Below are 16,057 nucleotides of genomic sequence, written 5' to 3' on the forward strand. Positions count from 1 at the left end.
AGCCTCCTGGATGAGTCTTTGATATGCACTTGATAGGCCAGCCACTTGTGTGGTTCACCACTGTTCCAAGTTTTCTCCATTTGTGGATAATCACTGTGGTTCTCTGAAGTCCCAGAGCCTTAGGAATACCTTTGTAAACCTTTTCAGAGTAGGGTTGGGTATCGTTTAGGTTTTATCCAATGCCAGTGCGACACTAGTACTTTTGAAACGGTGCCGGTGCTCGAACTGGTGCTTAAAGAATGGAGAACACAAACTTTGTCCAAAAACCTCTTATGTTTTTATTTTTAGAAGTCTCCTTTTTTCTGCAAAATGATAACCAAGTTAGCCTTTTCTGTTGATACAACATACCTCCTTTGGTTGGAACCACTGCTTAAACAATGGAAAACACAAACTTTGTCCAAAAACCTCTCATGTTTAGCTGTTTTTTTTTGTAAAAAGATAACAATGTCAGCATACAAAGACTTTTGCAGCTGATCAAACCCTCACACGTGCAATAACACTGCTATATGTGCAATTCTTCTTCTGACGAAGTTGTACTTTTGTATTTTCTTACTCAGTTGTATATAGCATTTGTATTTCTATTTTATTCTATTGTATATATTATTCTATTCTATTCTATTCTATTCTATTCTATTCTATTCTATTGTATATAGCATTTTATTTTATTGCATTCCAGACTCGAACTTGTGAACAGGTAACTGAACAATACATATGAAGCCAGGCGGGAGGGATATTCCTGCTGCGGTCGACTGTTCAGTGTAAGTGATGTCCTGTTTTCATTTACAGAGTGCCAAGCTGCTGCTTTGCCTGGGTGGATTTCTGGCTGCAGGGCCGAGGTCCTGATGCACCAGTGTTTATTTTAATGTGTTTAGACTGGTGTAACTCAACAGCGAAGAGCTGAAGATTATTGTGACGGCTGCGGCTGTCGGTGTTCTGTGTGTTTGTTTTATTTCACTGTATCAGTAGGCACCAATGCAGGGATTGATTGTATTTTAGAGTGGATTACTTGTTTATATCGTTGCAGACAGTGAAGGCGCTGCGTGGAAACTGTGGTTTTTTCTGGCTGCTTTTGCATGCACTGTGGTGAGCTTGAGTGGAGACGGCACTGAAGATTTTCCTTTTTATATTGTTTTGCCCAGTTAGTGTTCAGTGTGAGTTGCCATCTCTTTTAACATGTGTCAAACGTTGATTATTTTTCACAGGTTCCCCACATTGCTTATCCTGTCTCCCACGTACAATCATACAATTTTATAGTTTTAAACGTATTTAATAAAGTAAAGCTTTTAATTGTTTTTAGGTGCTACCGTTACATGTTTAATCTTATTTTGTATGAACATTAACCCCTTGTGAACTGACTGTATGCCTACAGCTCCATCCTATTGAAATGGCTACCTCCCACGGGTCACATAATTATAATAGGTCGCAGCTCTTATGCCTGATAGATGGGATTAGTAGAGGAGAGTGTGAAAAACTGAGATGTGTGGAGGAGATATGGATTATTGAGTGGAAGCTCTGGTCCCACCTTGTGAAAGCAACTATGTAGTAAAAGATTTGGGTTTCAGTAGGGGTGTCACTGGTGCCCAGTACTACAAACACTGAATCATTGTGAAAGAAATGTTGTTGTTATCTTATTGACATTCTTCTGATCACATTTCATACAGGTCCTTTATAACTGTTGTTGCTTTGCTATTACGTTGAATCCTGCAGAAATAGATACGATGCCCCGTACATGTGCACACACACACGCATCAGTTCTCTCCAGATCAGTCTTCACTGTACCCCCTCCTCCGTCCCTCTCTGCCAAATACCCTGCCCCCCTCTTTGCTGCCCTCCAATGGGTTACAATGTGCTTGCCTCAACTACTGTGGTATCTAGGATATGCTGACACACTCCGCATTCTGATTGGCTGCCAGCTTATGCAAGGGTGGGCACAATATAAAAGGGAAGGGAAGGAAGGGGAGAATAAAGGAAACAAGGTTGATCCTAGTAGTTAGATGGTTGAGGTAGCACAGCTCCAGGCAGAGCACTGAGCACCATTTTAGAAGGAGCTCTTAATGGAGAGAAAAGATGAGCACAGATACAACAAGCCAGCTCCAAATGGCCATTTGGTTTAAGAGGTAGAAAAAAGAGTTTATGTAGGCTACAGAAAAGAACGCTCTGGAAAACAAGCGGACAGACGGAAAAAGGACGAGCCATGATCACGTATCGGAGCGGTGCAGCAACCCACTGGCTGTCTTTCATCCTGATATCCTGACTAAAAGAGAGAAGAGCCAGAAGGAAAAAAGACAGAAGTGGTGGATACAAAGAAGACAGAGAGAGGAGGAGGGGAGGTGCTTTTTCCTCAAAGAAAAGAAAGGGAGTAAAAGAGGAGGAGGGGGGGTCCATGCTCAGCACGTAATACACAGATATCTTCCCAAAGCTTTACGCAGACGCTGACACAGGTAGGCACCCAGCCTCCACAGGCAGGCCGGGTCAACGCTGGCAAATTAGCAAAGTGGCAGGAAAAACAGAGGAGGACACCGCTGGAGCTGAGCGGAGGAAGAAAGCAGCCCGAGAGGATACTGACATCGATAGTCGAGAAGGAGGACGAGGTGACGCGGTGTGGTGTGGAGGCTTGGTGTTGAGGGAGAGAAGATGGGGGAGGGGAGGTGGTGCTGAGGAGGAAGAGGAAGAAGCTAGGGAACTGATGGCTCGTGGCGGTGGTTCAGGGAGGTGGAGCAGGCAGAGGATGGGATTCTTAAACACTATGCTGCGCTGCAACCTACCCCCAGAGACCCAGAAGGTGGTGGTGTTCATCATCATGATGTTGCTGATAATCATCAATGTAGTTCTCATGTTCCTACTGGCCTTCCAGTAGAGCACACACAGACCAACACTCTCTGTCATAGACACAAACTAAGACTCCTAGATGGAGGAGGAGACCAGGTGAAGTACAAACAGAAGAACAGAGGAGCGCTGTGTTGTTTGGACTGATGGGCTTCCAGCATGGCAGCAGCAGAACACAGGTACAATCAGCAGGAGGGCAAAGGGACGGATGATGTGTGTTTAATAGACATATACAAAGCCTGAAAAACACCATGGTTACACTAATGATCTGTGGTGCAGACAGTTTCTGTGACTCCAGCCTCCACTACAATCCAACAGTGGATTTGAGATTGTTTTGCTGGGAGGAAACTTGTGTCATTCTTTTTTTTTTGTTTTTAATTATTATTTATTTATTGCAAAAAAAGTTGTTAACGTTGTTAATATTGTGTTAACAATAGAGCAACATTTATGTTGTTATTGTGCTGAATTGATAAAGTAGATTCTGCAGAAGGGCCTCGTGCCATCACTGTGTAAGACTGAGCAGAAAAGTGTCACACCGTTCATTGTTGAATTCATGGTTTTGGTAAGGAGTTTAACATCTTCTTAAGTATTTATTTATCAATGGCTGCTTTATGATTGACAGGTTGCCACAGTAACACAGTGTCCTCAAATTCCAGTTCAGACCTTTCCTTCACTGGTTTCATGAGCCAAGATGGTGACATTAAAATGCACCCCCAGACTCCAAACATACTCACCAATGATCTTCTCAGAAATCACGTTGATGATGAGACACACAGCTAATTCCCTACATTCATGACTATGAGAATGTTACTCAAAGCCTGGAGGAGACTCCTGCATCAAAGTAAAATGTGGTCTTATAAAGCAAAATCAATCTAATGGTTTCCACCATCATAAATGAAAATAAGTGGATGGACATTAGATCACCAAGGTAATACAAAATGAAATAAGAAGGTTTAAGTGGCTCTTTTTACTTCTTATTTTCAGTGAGCACTTTGAGTGAGTTCTATTCTAAGTGTTTCAAAGCTGGTTAAATGATACAGTTAACATTCTCAGATAATTTAATAGTTGTAGCTTATGTCTTAATTGTTTTCTTTTAATTTGAAGTTTTTATTTTTATACTTTTTAGAACAGAAATTGTTGAACAGAGTCAGGTTCAAAAGAAGAGTATTTATTGGTAAATAAATAAAATCCAAGTTTATATTTCCAGCATTCTGTTTACCAAGTGGAAAGATATCAGCTAAACAGTTTAAATCAGGGATGTGAACAGACCCAGCTCGGCACCCTTGAAAAACCCAGAACTGGCCCGGCCCTGTAGTATGTGAGGCCAAAGCAGGACAGCCATAGCTCTCCTCAAGCACCAGTAAACCAGCACACTTGCAGTCTTTAATGCCTCTCTGCAGCTTCTCTCCTTCTTTTATTTGGGGCGATCGTGGCTCAAGAGTTGGGACTTCACCTTGTAATCGGAAGGTTGCCGAGTCTCGGTTGTTGTGTCCTTGGGCAAGACACTTCACCCATTGCCTACTGGTGGTGGTCAGAGGGCCCGGTGGCGCCAGTGTCCGGCAGCCTCGCCTCTGTCAGTGCGCCCCAGGGTGGCTGTGGCTACAATGTAGCTGCCATCACCAGTGTGTGGATGACTGCATGTGTAAAGCGCTTTGGGGTCCTTAGGGACATGTATACAAATACAGGCCATTTTATCCAAAACCCTACAATGTGTCTCACCCCTCCCTGAGCCTGGTTCTGCCGGAGGTTTCTTCCTGTTAAAACGGAGTTCTTCCTTCCCACTGTCGCCAAAGTGCTTGCTCATAGGGGGTTATATGGGGTTTTCTTTGTATTATTGTAGGGTCTTTACCTTACAGTATAAAGCATCCTGAGGACACTGTTGTTGTGATTTGGCGCTGCATAATAAAATTGAACGGAACCTCATCGTCTTAGAGACTGTGTCTACTCCCAGACCACCCAAACCCAGCAACAATGATTTGAACATAAAACAAAGAAAGAGCAGCACAGTATCCACTAATGCAAAATCTAATAAAACTGTGAAATGTGGCTTAGTGCCTATCCGGTTGTTCAGTGATGACGCGACGAATCCTACTTCCGGGCCTAAAGTAGTCTGCGTTTAATATGGCTTTTGTGTTGTTAACATGTTTAATGTTTTGTATTTTCTTCTATTTGATCTCAAAAAGCTCCTAAAACAGTCAGTGATCACTGTTGACCTCCCTCGGCTTTTATTACCGCTAATCATTTATTTAAGCTCAGTTTTTAAAACCTTAGGATGTAACTACAGCCCAGCCCATGCAGCAGTATATGAATGACTAACCTCGTGTTGTGGATGGATTATCTCAGTTGTTCTCCTGGCTGAAGTTTGGTCCTTTTACAGCATCCTGCCATGCGATTACATTTGTTCCTGACCACCGAGAACACTCACGTTAACTTTTATCAGTGGAAAAAAAGTTAGCTTGTTTATATTATGCTAACATAGCTGTGTCGCTAGCGGTCACGTAGCAAATCATTATATACCAGCTAGCCCAACTTCAGTAACCCTACAAACGTCACTGCTGTTTAGTTTTCTGTCTTCATTTATGCTGGAAGTGATAGCAGAGCTGTACGTTTTAATTTGTTTCCAAAACCCCGCAGTCAGGACATGCTATATTGTATTTAGATAGAAGCTAGCGAGCTAACTCCCTGCTAACTTCTAACTCCGTTAAATGTCATAAATTCCGTTTTCATGGATGCCTGGATGTTAAACTCAATTGTTACACCTGGTAGAGCAGAACGCTGATCATTTTATTAAAGATAAAAGACTTTAGACAGTTTTTCAACTCTCAGTAATGCCATAGTGATCATTTGATATATGGACCTGCAGCGGAGTTTAGGTCCAGACACGGCTAGTGACGTCAGACTGAACAACCGGATTAGTACATAAATCATTTATTGATGAACACATTGATTTACTCTGCACAGCAGGATGATTATGTTAGTTTAAATGAATCAACACCCCCGAATCTTACTCTGTGTCAATCCTTGAAGCACAGGCTGAGGAGGGAGAGTGGCAGCAATCTTCCACTCCAGCTTATTAATCAACCAAAGACCCACACAGAGTTTTAAAGGATTTGAAAGCTTGGTGCTTAGCCTTTCCTAACTGGAAAACTGAAAAATGGTTTTATTTGTTGTTATTTATCGTCAGCCTGTCCTTACTCAGAGTTTAGTGCTCGACTCATTAATTACTCAGCTCAAATAAAATAATTATTGTGGGTGAGTTGAACATCCATATTGAAAATGACAGACTCAACACACCATGAGCCAGTTGACTCTAATAATAGAGTAAACCATTATTAGAGTCAACTGGCTCATCTCAAAATGTAAAACAACACACCCACCACTTTAATCAACTCTAGATCTTTTTTCTGACAAATGACATAGAAACTGAACATTGAAATGTAATCACTCTTTTGTCTGATCATTTCTGATCGTTTAAATGTACAGCAATGATTTGCAGAGTACTGGGGAATACACCTCATCACACTTTTGAAAGTGCTGTAACGAAGTTTAAGGATATCATTCCTCAACCTTATCTTCTCCAATGTTCCAACACGGGAGAGCAGCTACCTTAACTCTACTCCCACAGAATCCGATTATCCTGTTAGTAGTTTTACATCTTCACTGCGTACAGCTCTTGATCCTGTGGCTACTCTAAAAAAGAAAGCCACAAATCAGAACTACTAGACTCTCTGGTATATAACTCTTAAATGTAAAGATAAAGTCATGGCCAGGGTATTTTTCTGTCTGTTTTTAGTTGTGTGGTGGAGCTGTTGTTTCCAGGGGGTCTGCCTTGAGGTGTTGTGGATTCTTTGGCTTCTGATCATTAACCCCTTGTTGAGTGGGCGGTATTTAAGATTTGGGGTAAAGTGATAAGGCGTCTAAAGGACAAACTTGCCAATGAGGAAAGACTAGGTCTTTAGATGAGCTAGCTGATTTGGCTGTTTGAATCGACCATTGCACATTTCTCTCCCACTGACTTTTCCCAGTTGCATTAGAGGAATGGTAGCATTGGTTGGAGGGGACAGAACAGCCTCCCTCATTTGGACAGATCACCAAAAATGTATCATCTCTTCAAAAAAACAGAAATATTGCCCCAGGGCCTGAAATGTTAAACCTGACTGCCTCTCATGCCAGGTTGCACCCGAGCAATGAACATCAGCACCCACAACAATTCTGCCTCCATCTTGTGTTATAGTGGGAATGTTGATTTGATAAATAATGGACCAGGTAAAGTGAGTTTAGCTTAGATGGCATAATTCTGGCATGGGTCTGACCAATTGCACCTTTGTTCCATCAACTGTTAGCTACTTAGTTGAGTTGAGTATGTGCCCAACATGTTCACCTTCTCTGCCATGGGCTATCACCGTTTGCGGCATCTTTAGGTTATCAGCCGCCTTTTCTTCTTCTTCTTCTCGCAGTCCCATCAATTCATCACCACATGCGCCACTGCAGTCGCATTTTGGCGTCAAACTGCACTGTGGAGGTCTGCCGAACAAAACCTCTGCTTGGCTGATCAGCATAGGACCCCGGCTCTGTCCTATGCAGTCGATTTATCGACCCATTTGAAATTGTGCACATTATCAACCTGTCTGCAATCCGCTTAAAGCTTCCAGCAGCTATGATACATCCCTCGTTCAATGTCTCCCAGATTAAGACCATTTCTTCCAGCGTACTGTGACTCATACCAAGTCTCCTCACCTCACCCAGTTGGTGGAAAATTGTCCAATTCTTATCCATTCACAACATTCTGGATGTCTGGCAGCGGGGTGGGTGTCTTCAGTTTCTGGTGGACTGAGAGGGCTATAGCCTGGAGGAAAGATTCTGGATTCCCCAGTCTTTCATTATGGATCCTTTTATAGACCTTCATAGGGCTCATCCAGGTAAGCCAGGTAGCCGCCTGGTGGCAACCGTTGGGGTGGGGTGGGGGGGGGGGGGGGGGGGGTACTATCATGGCCAGGGTATTTTTAGGTTCTTTTTTGTTATGTGTTGGAGCTGTTGTTTCCTTCTAAGGAGTGGAGTTGTGGAGTTAAATTCTTCCCCTCATACCTAATCAGCATCCCCTCATTGAGCGGGTGGTATTTATTCATTTCACCCACTCAGTGATAAAGTGGTTTTCCTGTTAGTGAGTTTAGTCTATGCTTCATTCAGTAGTATTCTGTCACCTCTTCATTCCAGCTTTCCAGATGTCAGCTGATTTCTTGTCATCCTGTCCACAATCTCTAGCTCATCTTCAGATTCTTTTTCAGAGACAGTAATTGTGAGCTGCAGCTGCAACTGCCTACCCACTCTCCACCATAACTTTCGTGTTCCCTAAAATTTTAACATTGGACAGTCCCTAGATCTAGAAACCCAGGGCAAAAACACACAGCCCAATCACAAGTTTGCCCAAACACAAGCTTCCTCCACCCTCTCTACTTTCAGACTTAAAACTTTCCATTTTTATAAAGCGTATACTTAGGGCTCTATCAGATGACCCTGACTCCTCCTTTAGTTATGCTACAATAAGTCTAGGTCCATGATGCACTGAGCGGTTCTTCTTCATTCAATTATTGTGGGTGATTTTAACAACCATGTGGATGTATCTGTGAAGGTTCTCAGTCATTCAGGTCATCGTAGTCTAAGGAGCTTGGAAAGAAAAGTGTCTAAAGTTTCTTGAAGACGTTTCACCCCTCATCAGAGAAGCTTCTTTGGTTTTAAGAGCAGCTGGTGGAGAGTCCCAGATTTTAAGCCCTATGGGAGCGTACCCCAAGTGGGGATGATAAAAATGACAGCCTCAACACAGCATTTAACCTGCTATTAGTTATTAATCTCTCTCAAAATGTAAAAGAACCCACCCACCACTTTAATCACACTCTGGAGAGTCCTCTTCACACACTGAGGTTAATTATGGAGTTCCACAGGGTTCAGTGCTAGGACCAATTCTGTTTACATTATACATGCTTCCCTTAGGCAGCATCATTAGAAGACATAGCATACATTTACACTGCTATGCAGATGACACCCAGCTCTATCTGTCCATGAAGCCAGATAACACACACCAATGAGTTAAACTGCAGGAATGTCTTAAAGACATAAAGACCTGGATGGCCGCTAACTTTCTGCTTCTTAATTCAGATCAAACTGAGGTTATTGTACTCGGCCCTGAAAAGCTTAGAAATATGGTATCTAACCAGATCCTTACTCTGGATGGCATTACCTTGGCCTCCAGTAACGCTGTGAGGAACCTTGGAGTCATTTTTGACTAGGACATGTCCTTCAATGCACATATTAAACAAATATGTAAGACTGCTTTCTTCCATTTGCGCAACATCTCTAAAGTTAGAAATATCCTGTCTCAGAGTGACGCTGAAAAACTAGTTCATGCATTTATTACTTCCAGGCTGGACGACTGTAATTCATTATTATCAGGAAGTCCTAAAAACTCACTGAAAAGCCTTCAGCTAATCCAAAATGCTGCAGCAAGAGTCCTGACAGGGACTAGAAAGAGAGAGCAGATTTCTCCTGTTTTGGCTTCCTGTTAAATCCAGAATTCAAAATCCTGCTCCTCACATACAAGGTCTTAAATAATCAGGCCCCATCTTATCTTAATGACCTTGTAGTACCATATCACCCAATTATCTGTAAGTTAAGCTGTAATGCTTGTGAAAATTTGATTAAAAGCTCAAAATTCATGTCCTCCTTTGCATTTTCCAGTGTCATCCAATGTGCCCGATTTGGGTATTTGCTCAATTCTGTGCCCCGGGCCTTATGTTTGACACCCCTGGTTTGATGTTTTCCAGTGGCAATGGAACTTTGTAACTGCTCCATACAGGCACATTACTGTCAGAGCAGAAGTGTGGGTACGATTTTGTGTGTCTGTGTGTGTATGTGTCTATGCACACACACATACATCTGTGTTAGCAGATGTGTTAGGTCACAAGCAGAATCGGTTTATTACAATTCTGATGTTTAATGAGCCAGTGTTGAAACGACTTAAAATCCCATTGACTGGCTATTGTCAGTCAGCTTCTGTCATCATTTTCCATCAGCACAAACCTCATTAAGAGATGTATTTTTATCTATTATAATTTGTATATTTTATTAACATTCAGATGAGGTCCTGCTGTGTCATTAAAATCTAAATCAAAAGACAAGTGAGCAGAGAGGAGGGATGCTCAGCTGATACATCAGGATTTATGTTGTGTCTGCAGAAATGTGAGGCTGAGCAAAATTATGCATGGTCTTTGTAAGCCTGAAGCCATGATGGCGCAGTGAACCTGGTGGAGCATACAAGGCACCGTGATGATCACCTCAGAGTTTTCCTCAGTAACACTGCTCCCATCTGGGAGGGGTGGCTGTAGCTCAGGAGGTAGAGCAGATCAGCTGCTGACCGGAAGGTTGGTGGTTTGATCCCTGGCTCCCCCAGTTTGCATGCCAAATATCCTTGGGCAAGATACTAACCCTGACTTGCTCTCCGATGCATCCATTGGAGTATGAATGCGTATGAATGATAGTTAGAAAGCACTCACTGTATAGATAATAGTGCTTGTGTGTATGGGGTGAATGCGGCGTGTTGGATAGAGTACTCCAGGAGAGTAGAAAAGCGCTTCCTCTGTTTCTTCTTCTTCCATAATGTATCTCCTTCTAAGTTTAATTTGATTTTAGCTTCTCAGTGATTTTTTATTCTGTGGACGCTGTCAAAACACAAAATGATAGCACACACAGCCGTTAACGGCAGGCTTTAATCTTGGTGGCTCCTGGGTTGTTCCTGAACATACTACCAAATTGTTCTATCCGTTTAACTTGTACTTACATACAGTTTGAGCTGTTGATCCTGTTATGGTATTTGGTGCTATATAAATAAAATTGAGCTGAAATTGAATCCTGGAATCTGCAGCTGTTTAGAAATGGCCCATTAATTCTGGCCGTTCCAAAGCCTTGACTTTAATCCTTTTCAAAAGTTTGTAGACTGTGCTTAAAGCCAGGGCCATACCAGGAAACCAATTAATTTAAGTGAACTCTAGCACTTATGCTAAGAAGAGTGGACAAATATACAGCCAGACTTAGCCATCAACAACATTCAGGCATATCTAAAGCATCTGGTTGAGGTGCACCTTACTAAGAGATATTTTACCAGATATTAGTAGGGCTGTATGTAGACTTTTGACCCTGTGTGAATTAGAAAAAAATCAAAAATATATTAAAACTTGAAATTCTGCTGTGCAGAGTGTGGTGGAAGCGTGCGGACTCAAATGCATGGAGGTGTCTGTAAAGATGAGTGTTAATTACATGAGTGCCTAAAGTAGATCCGATTCCAGAAACAGGAAACTGAAAAAGTACATGGAAAAATACAAACCCTAGGAAAACCAAGAATAAGAGATTTAAAGAAAAGAAAAACTACAATCCAAAAAGCTTAAACTCACTGAGTAAACAGACCCAGGATATAGTAAAGATGTGTACACTCATTTCACCCTAAGAAAAGGAACAGTTAAAAGAAATCAATGCCCAAAATGACCACAACATTCATGCCCATGAAGCGTGTATGCAAGCTTCAGACCACACCTGTACCTGGCTAGAAGGCTGAAAGAGTTCTTACATTAATCCTGTATACCATGACTCTACTGCAGTCCCAACCAGAAGTTGATTGTATGTGACCACAGTCCCTCCTGTTGTTGTTTCTCTGCAGCTCATCAGTGATGGCAGTGTGGTGTATGCAGAGGGGCTCTGGGACCATGTTACCATGGATGACCAGGAGTTAGGTTTCAAGGCCGGTGATGTCATTGAAGTAGTGGATGCAACTAACAAGGAGTGGTGGTGGGGTCGCATCATGGACAGTGAGGGCTGGTTCCCTGCCAGCTTTGTACGGGTGAGAAACTCTGTTCTGACTGTACTCTGGTGCATTTTCAATCATCCAGGTAAGGATATACGGGATATATATCAAAAGACATCAAACTGCTACTAAACTTTGGCATCTGTGAAGAAAAAGATGACATTGAAAGACAGGGTTATTATTTGAGCCACTTAGAGTCATTGCATACTTTTAACACTGCCTGCATTCTCCAGTTGCGTGTGAACCAGGACGAACCCATGGACGAGTATCTGGCCCACCTAGAGGAGGCTCAGGCTGGAGAAGAGGACCGGGCAAGTCTGGGCCTGTCGCTGGGACCTGGTTTACCCTGCAAAGAGCAGATGAGAACAAATGTCATCAATGAGATTATGAGCACAGAGAGAGACTACATCAAGCACCTGAAAGACATCTGTGAGGTTTGCATTGAAATTGATTGGTGTTTTACTTGGGACATATCTGTTCGAGCTTCATCTAGAAATCGATTTCTAGATGAGGAACTTTGTCTGCTTAACTCTCTTGTATGTCTCCAATATATCTGCCAACCCTCTAAATGTCTAAATTCTCCCGTAGTTTCATTGACCATCTCATTTTGCCATTTTTCTCATCCCATTATTTGCTTGACCAGCTCGAACTTTATTGTGAATGACTGTATTACACCTGTTCTGAGTGTCAACACACACTCCCCACAGTATTTAACCTGCAGCCTGATTCAAGTCAAGGGTGCATGATAATGTATACACAGGTTACATCCTTCGATTCATTTTCTTTACCGCTTGTACAAGCTCCAGCACCTGAGTGTCACTGAGCTTAGCCCAACTGTTAATGCATAAGAGGCCTGAGGATTGATCACAGGGCTGACAAATAAGGACAAACTGTCATTTACATTCACATTAATATCTATGAAATGTAGATATTTATGAGTAAATCATGTCTTTGGACTGTGGGCAGAGTACAGACCAGCACAGGGACTTGCTGAATGAATTACAACCCTCTCTTAGCTTTTGTTGTTGCCTCTTTTTTTTAAGAGCAAGACTTTAAAACGTGCAATATTTTGTAATAAAAAAAAAAAGACAAACAATGCTTCTTTATTAAAGTGTACAACAAGCCAGAGTCACATTTTCAACAGACATGTCATCTTCCAGGTCAGAACTTTAATGTAAGAATTCAGTTCAGTTCAGTTTTATTTATACATCAAACTAGATTCGCCTCAAGACCCTTTACAATGTGCAACAGAGACCCTACAATAATACAGGAGCCCCAAAGATCAAGCACTTGGCAACAGTGGGAAGGTAAAACTCCCTTTTAAAAGGAAGAAACCTCCCTCATGGAGGGGGCGGCCAGTTTGGTTTGAGGAGAGGGAGACAGGACCAAAGACACCCTGTGGAAGAGAAGGTTAATACTCCAAGAATGCAAAATTCCACCAAAGCACTCACTCCCTGGGCACTATTTACTTTGGCTTTGTATACATTTATGAGTTTTCTGGCTCTTTCCTTTAACGACAAATCTATCTATCTATGTATATATATATATATATATATATATTAGGGGTGCAACGATACACAAAATTCACGGTTCGGTTCGATACTTTGGTGTCACGGTTCGATATTTTTTCGATACAAAAAAAATGTTCATGCCTTTTTAATTTGTCATTTATTAAAATTATAATTATATATTTTAACTCAAAAGTACAGTTTTTAAATTTAACCCTAACCCTTGTGCGTGTTTTTTTATTTTGACAGCGAATGCGCACCTGCGGACCACTTATGTGCAGCCCTGGTTATTTAGCTCGTCATATTGCAGCCCCAGAAATTCTTTTGTCCATGAAACCATAAAGCTGCACTTTCTTTTTGCCTTATAGTCTGATTTGTCATAACTTCTCCGTTTTGTGGTAAGCTTTTCTTTGGCTGTCACTTCTTCACCCTGACCTGTCTTATTTGGCTCAGCAGAACTAAAATATATATATCTGTCTGTGAAGGTTCTCAGTCATCCAGGTCATCGTAGTCAAATATAAATCCTGCTGCTTTTACACGCGCACTCACATAAGCTCAGCGAGTCTCTGCGCGATCAACCTCTCACATGTTTAAGCTGCGGGAGATTTCACTTGTCATGTTTGCATAGTAAGCTAACGATTAATAAGACGATGTCAGAGGAATTGGTGCACAAATTATCATCACTCACCGATCAGTGCTGTCGCTCTCTATACACAGTTCGCGAGATTGCAAAGTGAAAGCAAAAAAACAAGCGCAAATTCAAACGCGATTTCAATATGTCACATATTGACAGTGGCTCACCGATGCCAATGACATAATTACCCAGCTACATTTCTGAAAGAATGCAAAAGCATTGACATATATTTTTCCTTCCTACAATAGCCCGACGGGAAAAATCGCTAGCCCTGGGACATCGGGCTAGCGATATTGCGAGCCCTGTATCTGATTGAGGAATACAGGGCTAGCGAGAATTTAATTTTCATCACGTTTCTCCTCGTACGTTCACGGCTCCTTTTGCTCACGTTAAAATGCTGCTGCAGAGGAAATTTAATCACCACGTTTACAGAGAAATGGCTCTTTCCAAAATAAAAGCTATACTATCCGCTTCTTCTGGGCTATATTCTCAGCAGCATATTAAACATATCAGGTCCCCATAAGGAGAATCCTGTGCTAACGGCTGTCTAAATGACTCGGCTAAAGTTAGTAGCATGCTTGTTGTTTTTGTCTTTGCACTAGGATGATGTCGGCGTAAATGTGCAGTCATATTCGTTGTGTTCCCACTAGTGCTGTCAGCGTAAATCTCGTTGAAATGACCTTAACGCCACAACACGGCAAATCTCCGTTAACGAGCTACCGCCGATCGCCCCGTGCATGGGGCTAGACGGCCAACACGTTAACGAACTAACTGCGCTAACACACTAGCTCCCACCCATGTAATTGAGCATTGCGTGGCACATCCAACATACTGTTTTACTTTAGTCCATGACTCGCTTACCTTCAGGGTCATACGTCACATGAAAACCAAAATAGTTCCAAACGCCAGATCTGAATGAGGGTGGGGGAGGTTCAATTTGCCATGTTGCAAGGAGAGCTTAGCTTCTGTCTCACTAGCTTGCCCTGCGCTCTTCCTTCTGACTATGCTGTCTGTGTTGAGTGCTCAGTGGATCTGCGCTCGACAGTGCAGCCTAGGCGGAGTAGTTGAACGCAGATCCACTGAGCGCTCAACACAGACAGCATCGTCAGAAGGAAAGTTGATAAATAAATTACAAATTTTGTATTGTTCGATAGATATGCGTACCGAACCGAAAGCACTGTATCGAACAGTTCAATATCGATACAAATATCGTTGCACCCATACATACACACATATATATATATATATATATATATATATATATATATATATATATATATATATATATATATATATACACACACAGTGGGGCAAAAAAGTATTTAGTCAGTTCCCCCACTTAAAATATAGCCTCTGTAGAAATTATCCACACCCTCACTTACCTTAACTGCACTACTGTATAGCTCTGTGTAAACAATCATTCTGTACATACGATAATTTTTAACCCTACAACTGTTTACAACTTGCACAGTTCCCATTTCTGTATAGCTGTATATCTCAGATTCCTGTAAAGTTATTTATTTCATATTCTGTATAGTTTTTCATATTTATATCCTGTCCATATCCTGTACATAGCTTGTACTCACTACAGCCTGTACATACTTATAGTTATAGAATATTCACAACATACTTCATACCGTGTACATTATAACATAATAGACCCATTTCTGTAATATACTTACATATCTATATTATTGCTAATATATATTGTAATATATCTATATCACTAAGCACTTCTGGATGGATGCAAACTGCATTTCGTTGCCCTGTACCTGTGCATGTGCAATGACAATAAAGTTGAATTCTATTCTATTCTTTTAAAATGATGACAGAGGTCAGTAATTTGCACCAGAGGTACACTTCAACTGTGAGAGACAGAATGTGAAAAAAAAATCCATGAATCACATGGTAGGATTTGTAAAGAATTTATTCGTAAATTAGGGTGGAAAATAAGTATTTGGTCACCTCAAACAAGGAAAATCTCTGGCTCTCACAGACCTGTAACGTCTTCTGTAAGAAGCAAAAAAGTATTTAGTCAGCCACCGATTGTGCAAGTTCCCCCACCTAAAATGATGACAGAGGTCAGTAATTTGCACCAGAGGTACACTTCAACTGTGAGAGACAGAATGTGAAAAAAAAATCCATGAATCCACATGGTAGGATTTGTAAAGAATTTATTCGTAAATCAGGGTGGAAAATAAGTATTTGGTCAATAACAAAAATACAACTCAATACTTTGTA

At 41.5% G+C, this 16,057-nt stretch overlaps 1 protein-coding gene across 2 annotated transcripts in view; it reads left to right on the forward strand.

Annotated features, from left to right (window-relative positions):
* The window catches only part of LOC146624948 (rho guanine nucleotide exchange factor 4-like), a 119,858-nt gene that overhangs the window by 78,046 nt on the left and 25,755 nt on the right, over positions 1-16,057 (forward strand). For both annotated transcript variants that reach the window (XM_085361861.1, XM_085361862.1), the window contains 2 exons: positions 11,531-11,710; positions 11,908-12,108. In XM_085361861.1, coding sequence (XP_085217987.1) covers positions 11,531-11,710; positions 11,908-12,108 — 381 coding nt within the window. The remainder of the gene's footprint in view (positions 1-11,530; positions 11,711-11,907; positions 12,109-16,057) is intronic.

This window comes from Diplotaxodon limnothrissa, linkage group LG9 (genome assembly GCF_057381915.1).
Source record: "Diplotaxodon limnothrissa isolate DT_005_m linkage group LG9, D_limnothrissa_male_GT1.1, whole genome shotgun sequence".
NCBI classification, from domain to species: domain Eukaryota; kingdom Metazoa; phylum Chordata; class Actinopteri; order Cichliformes; family Cichlidae; genus Diplotaxodon; species Diplotaxodon limnothrissa.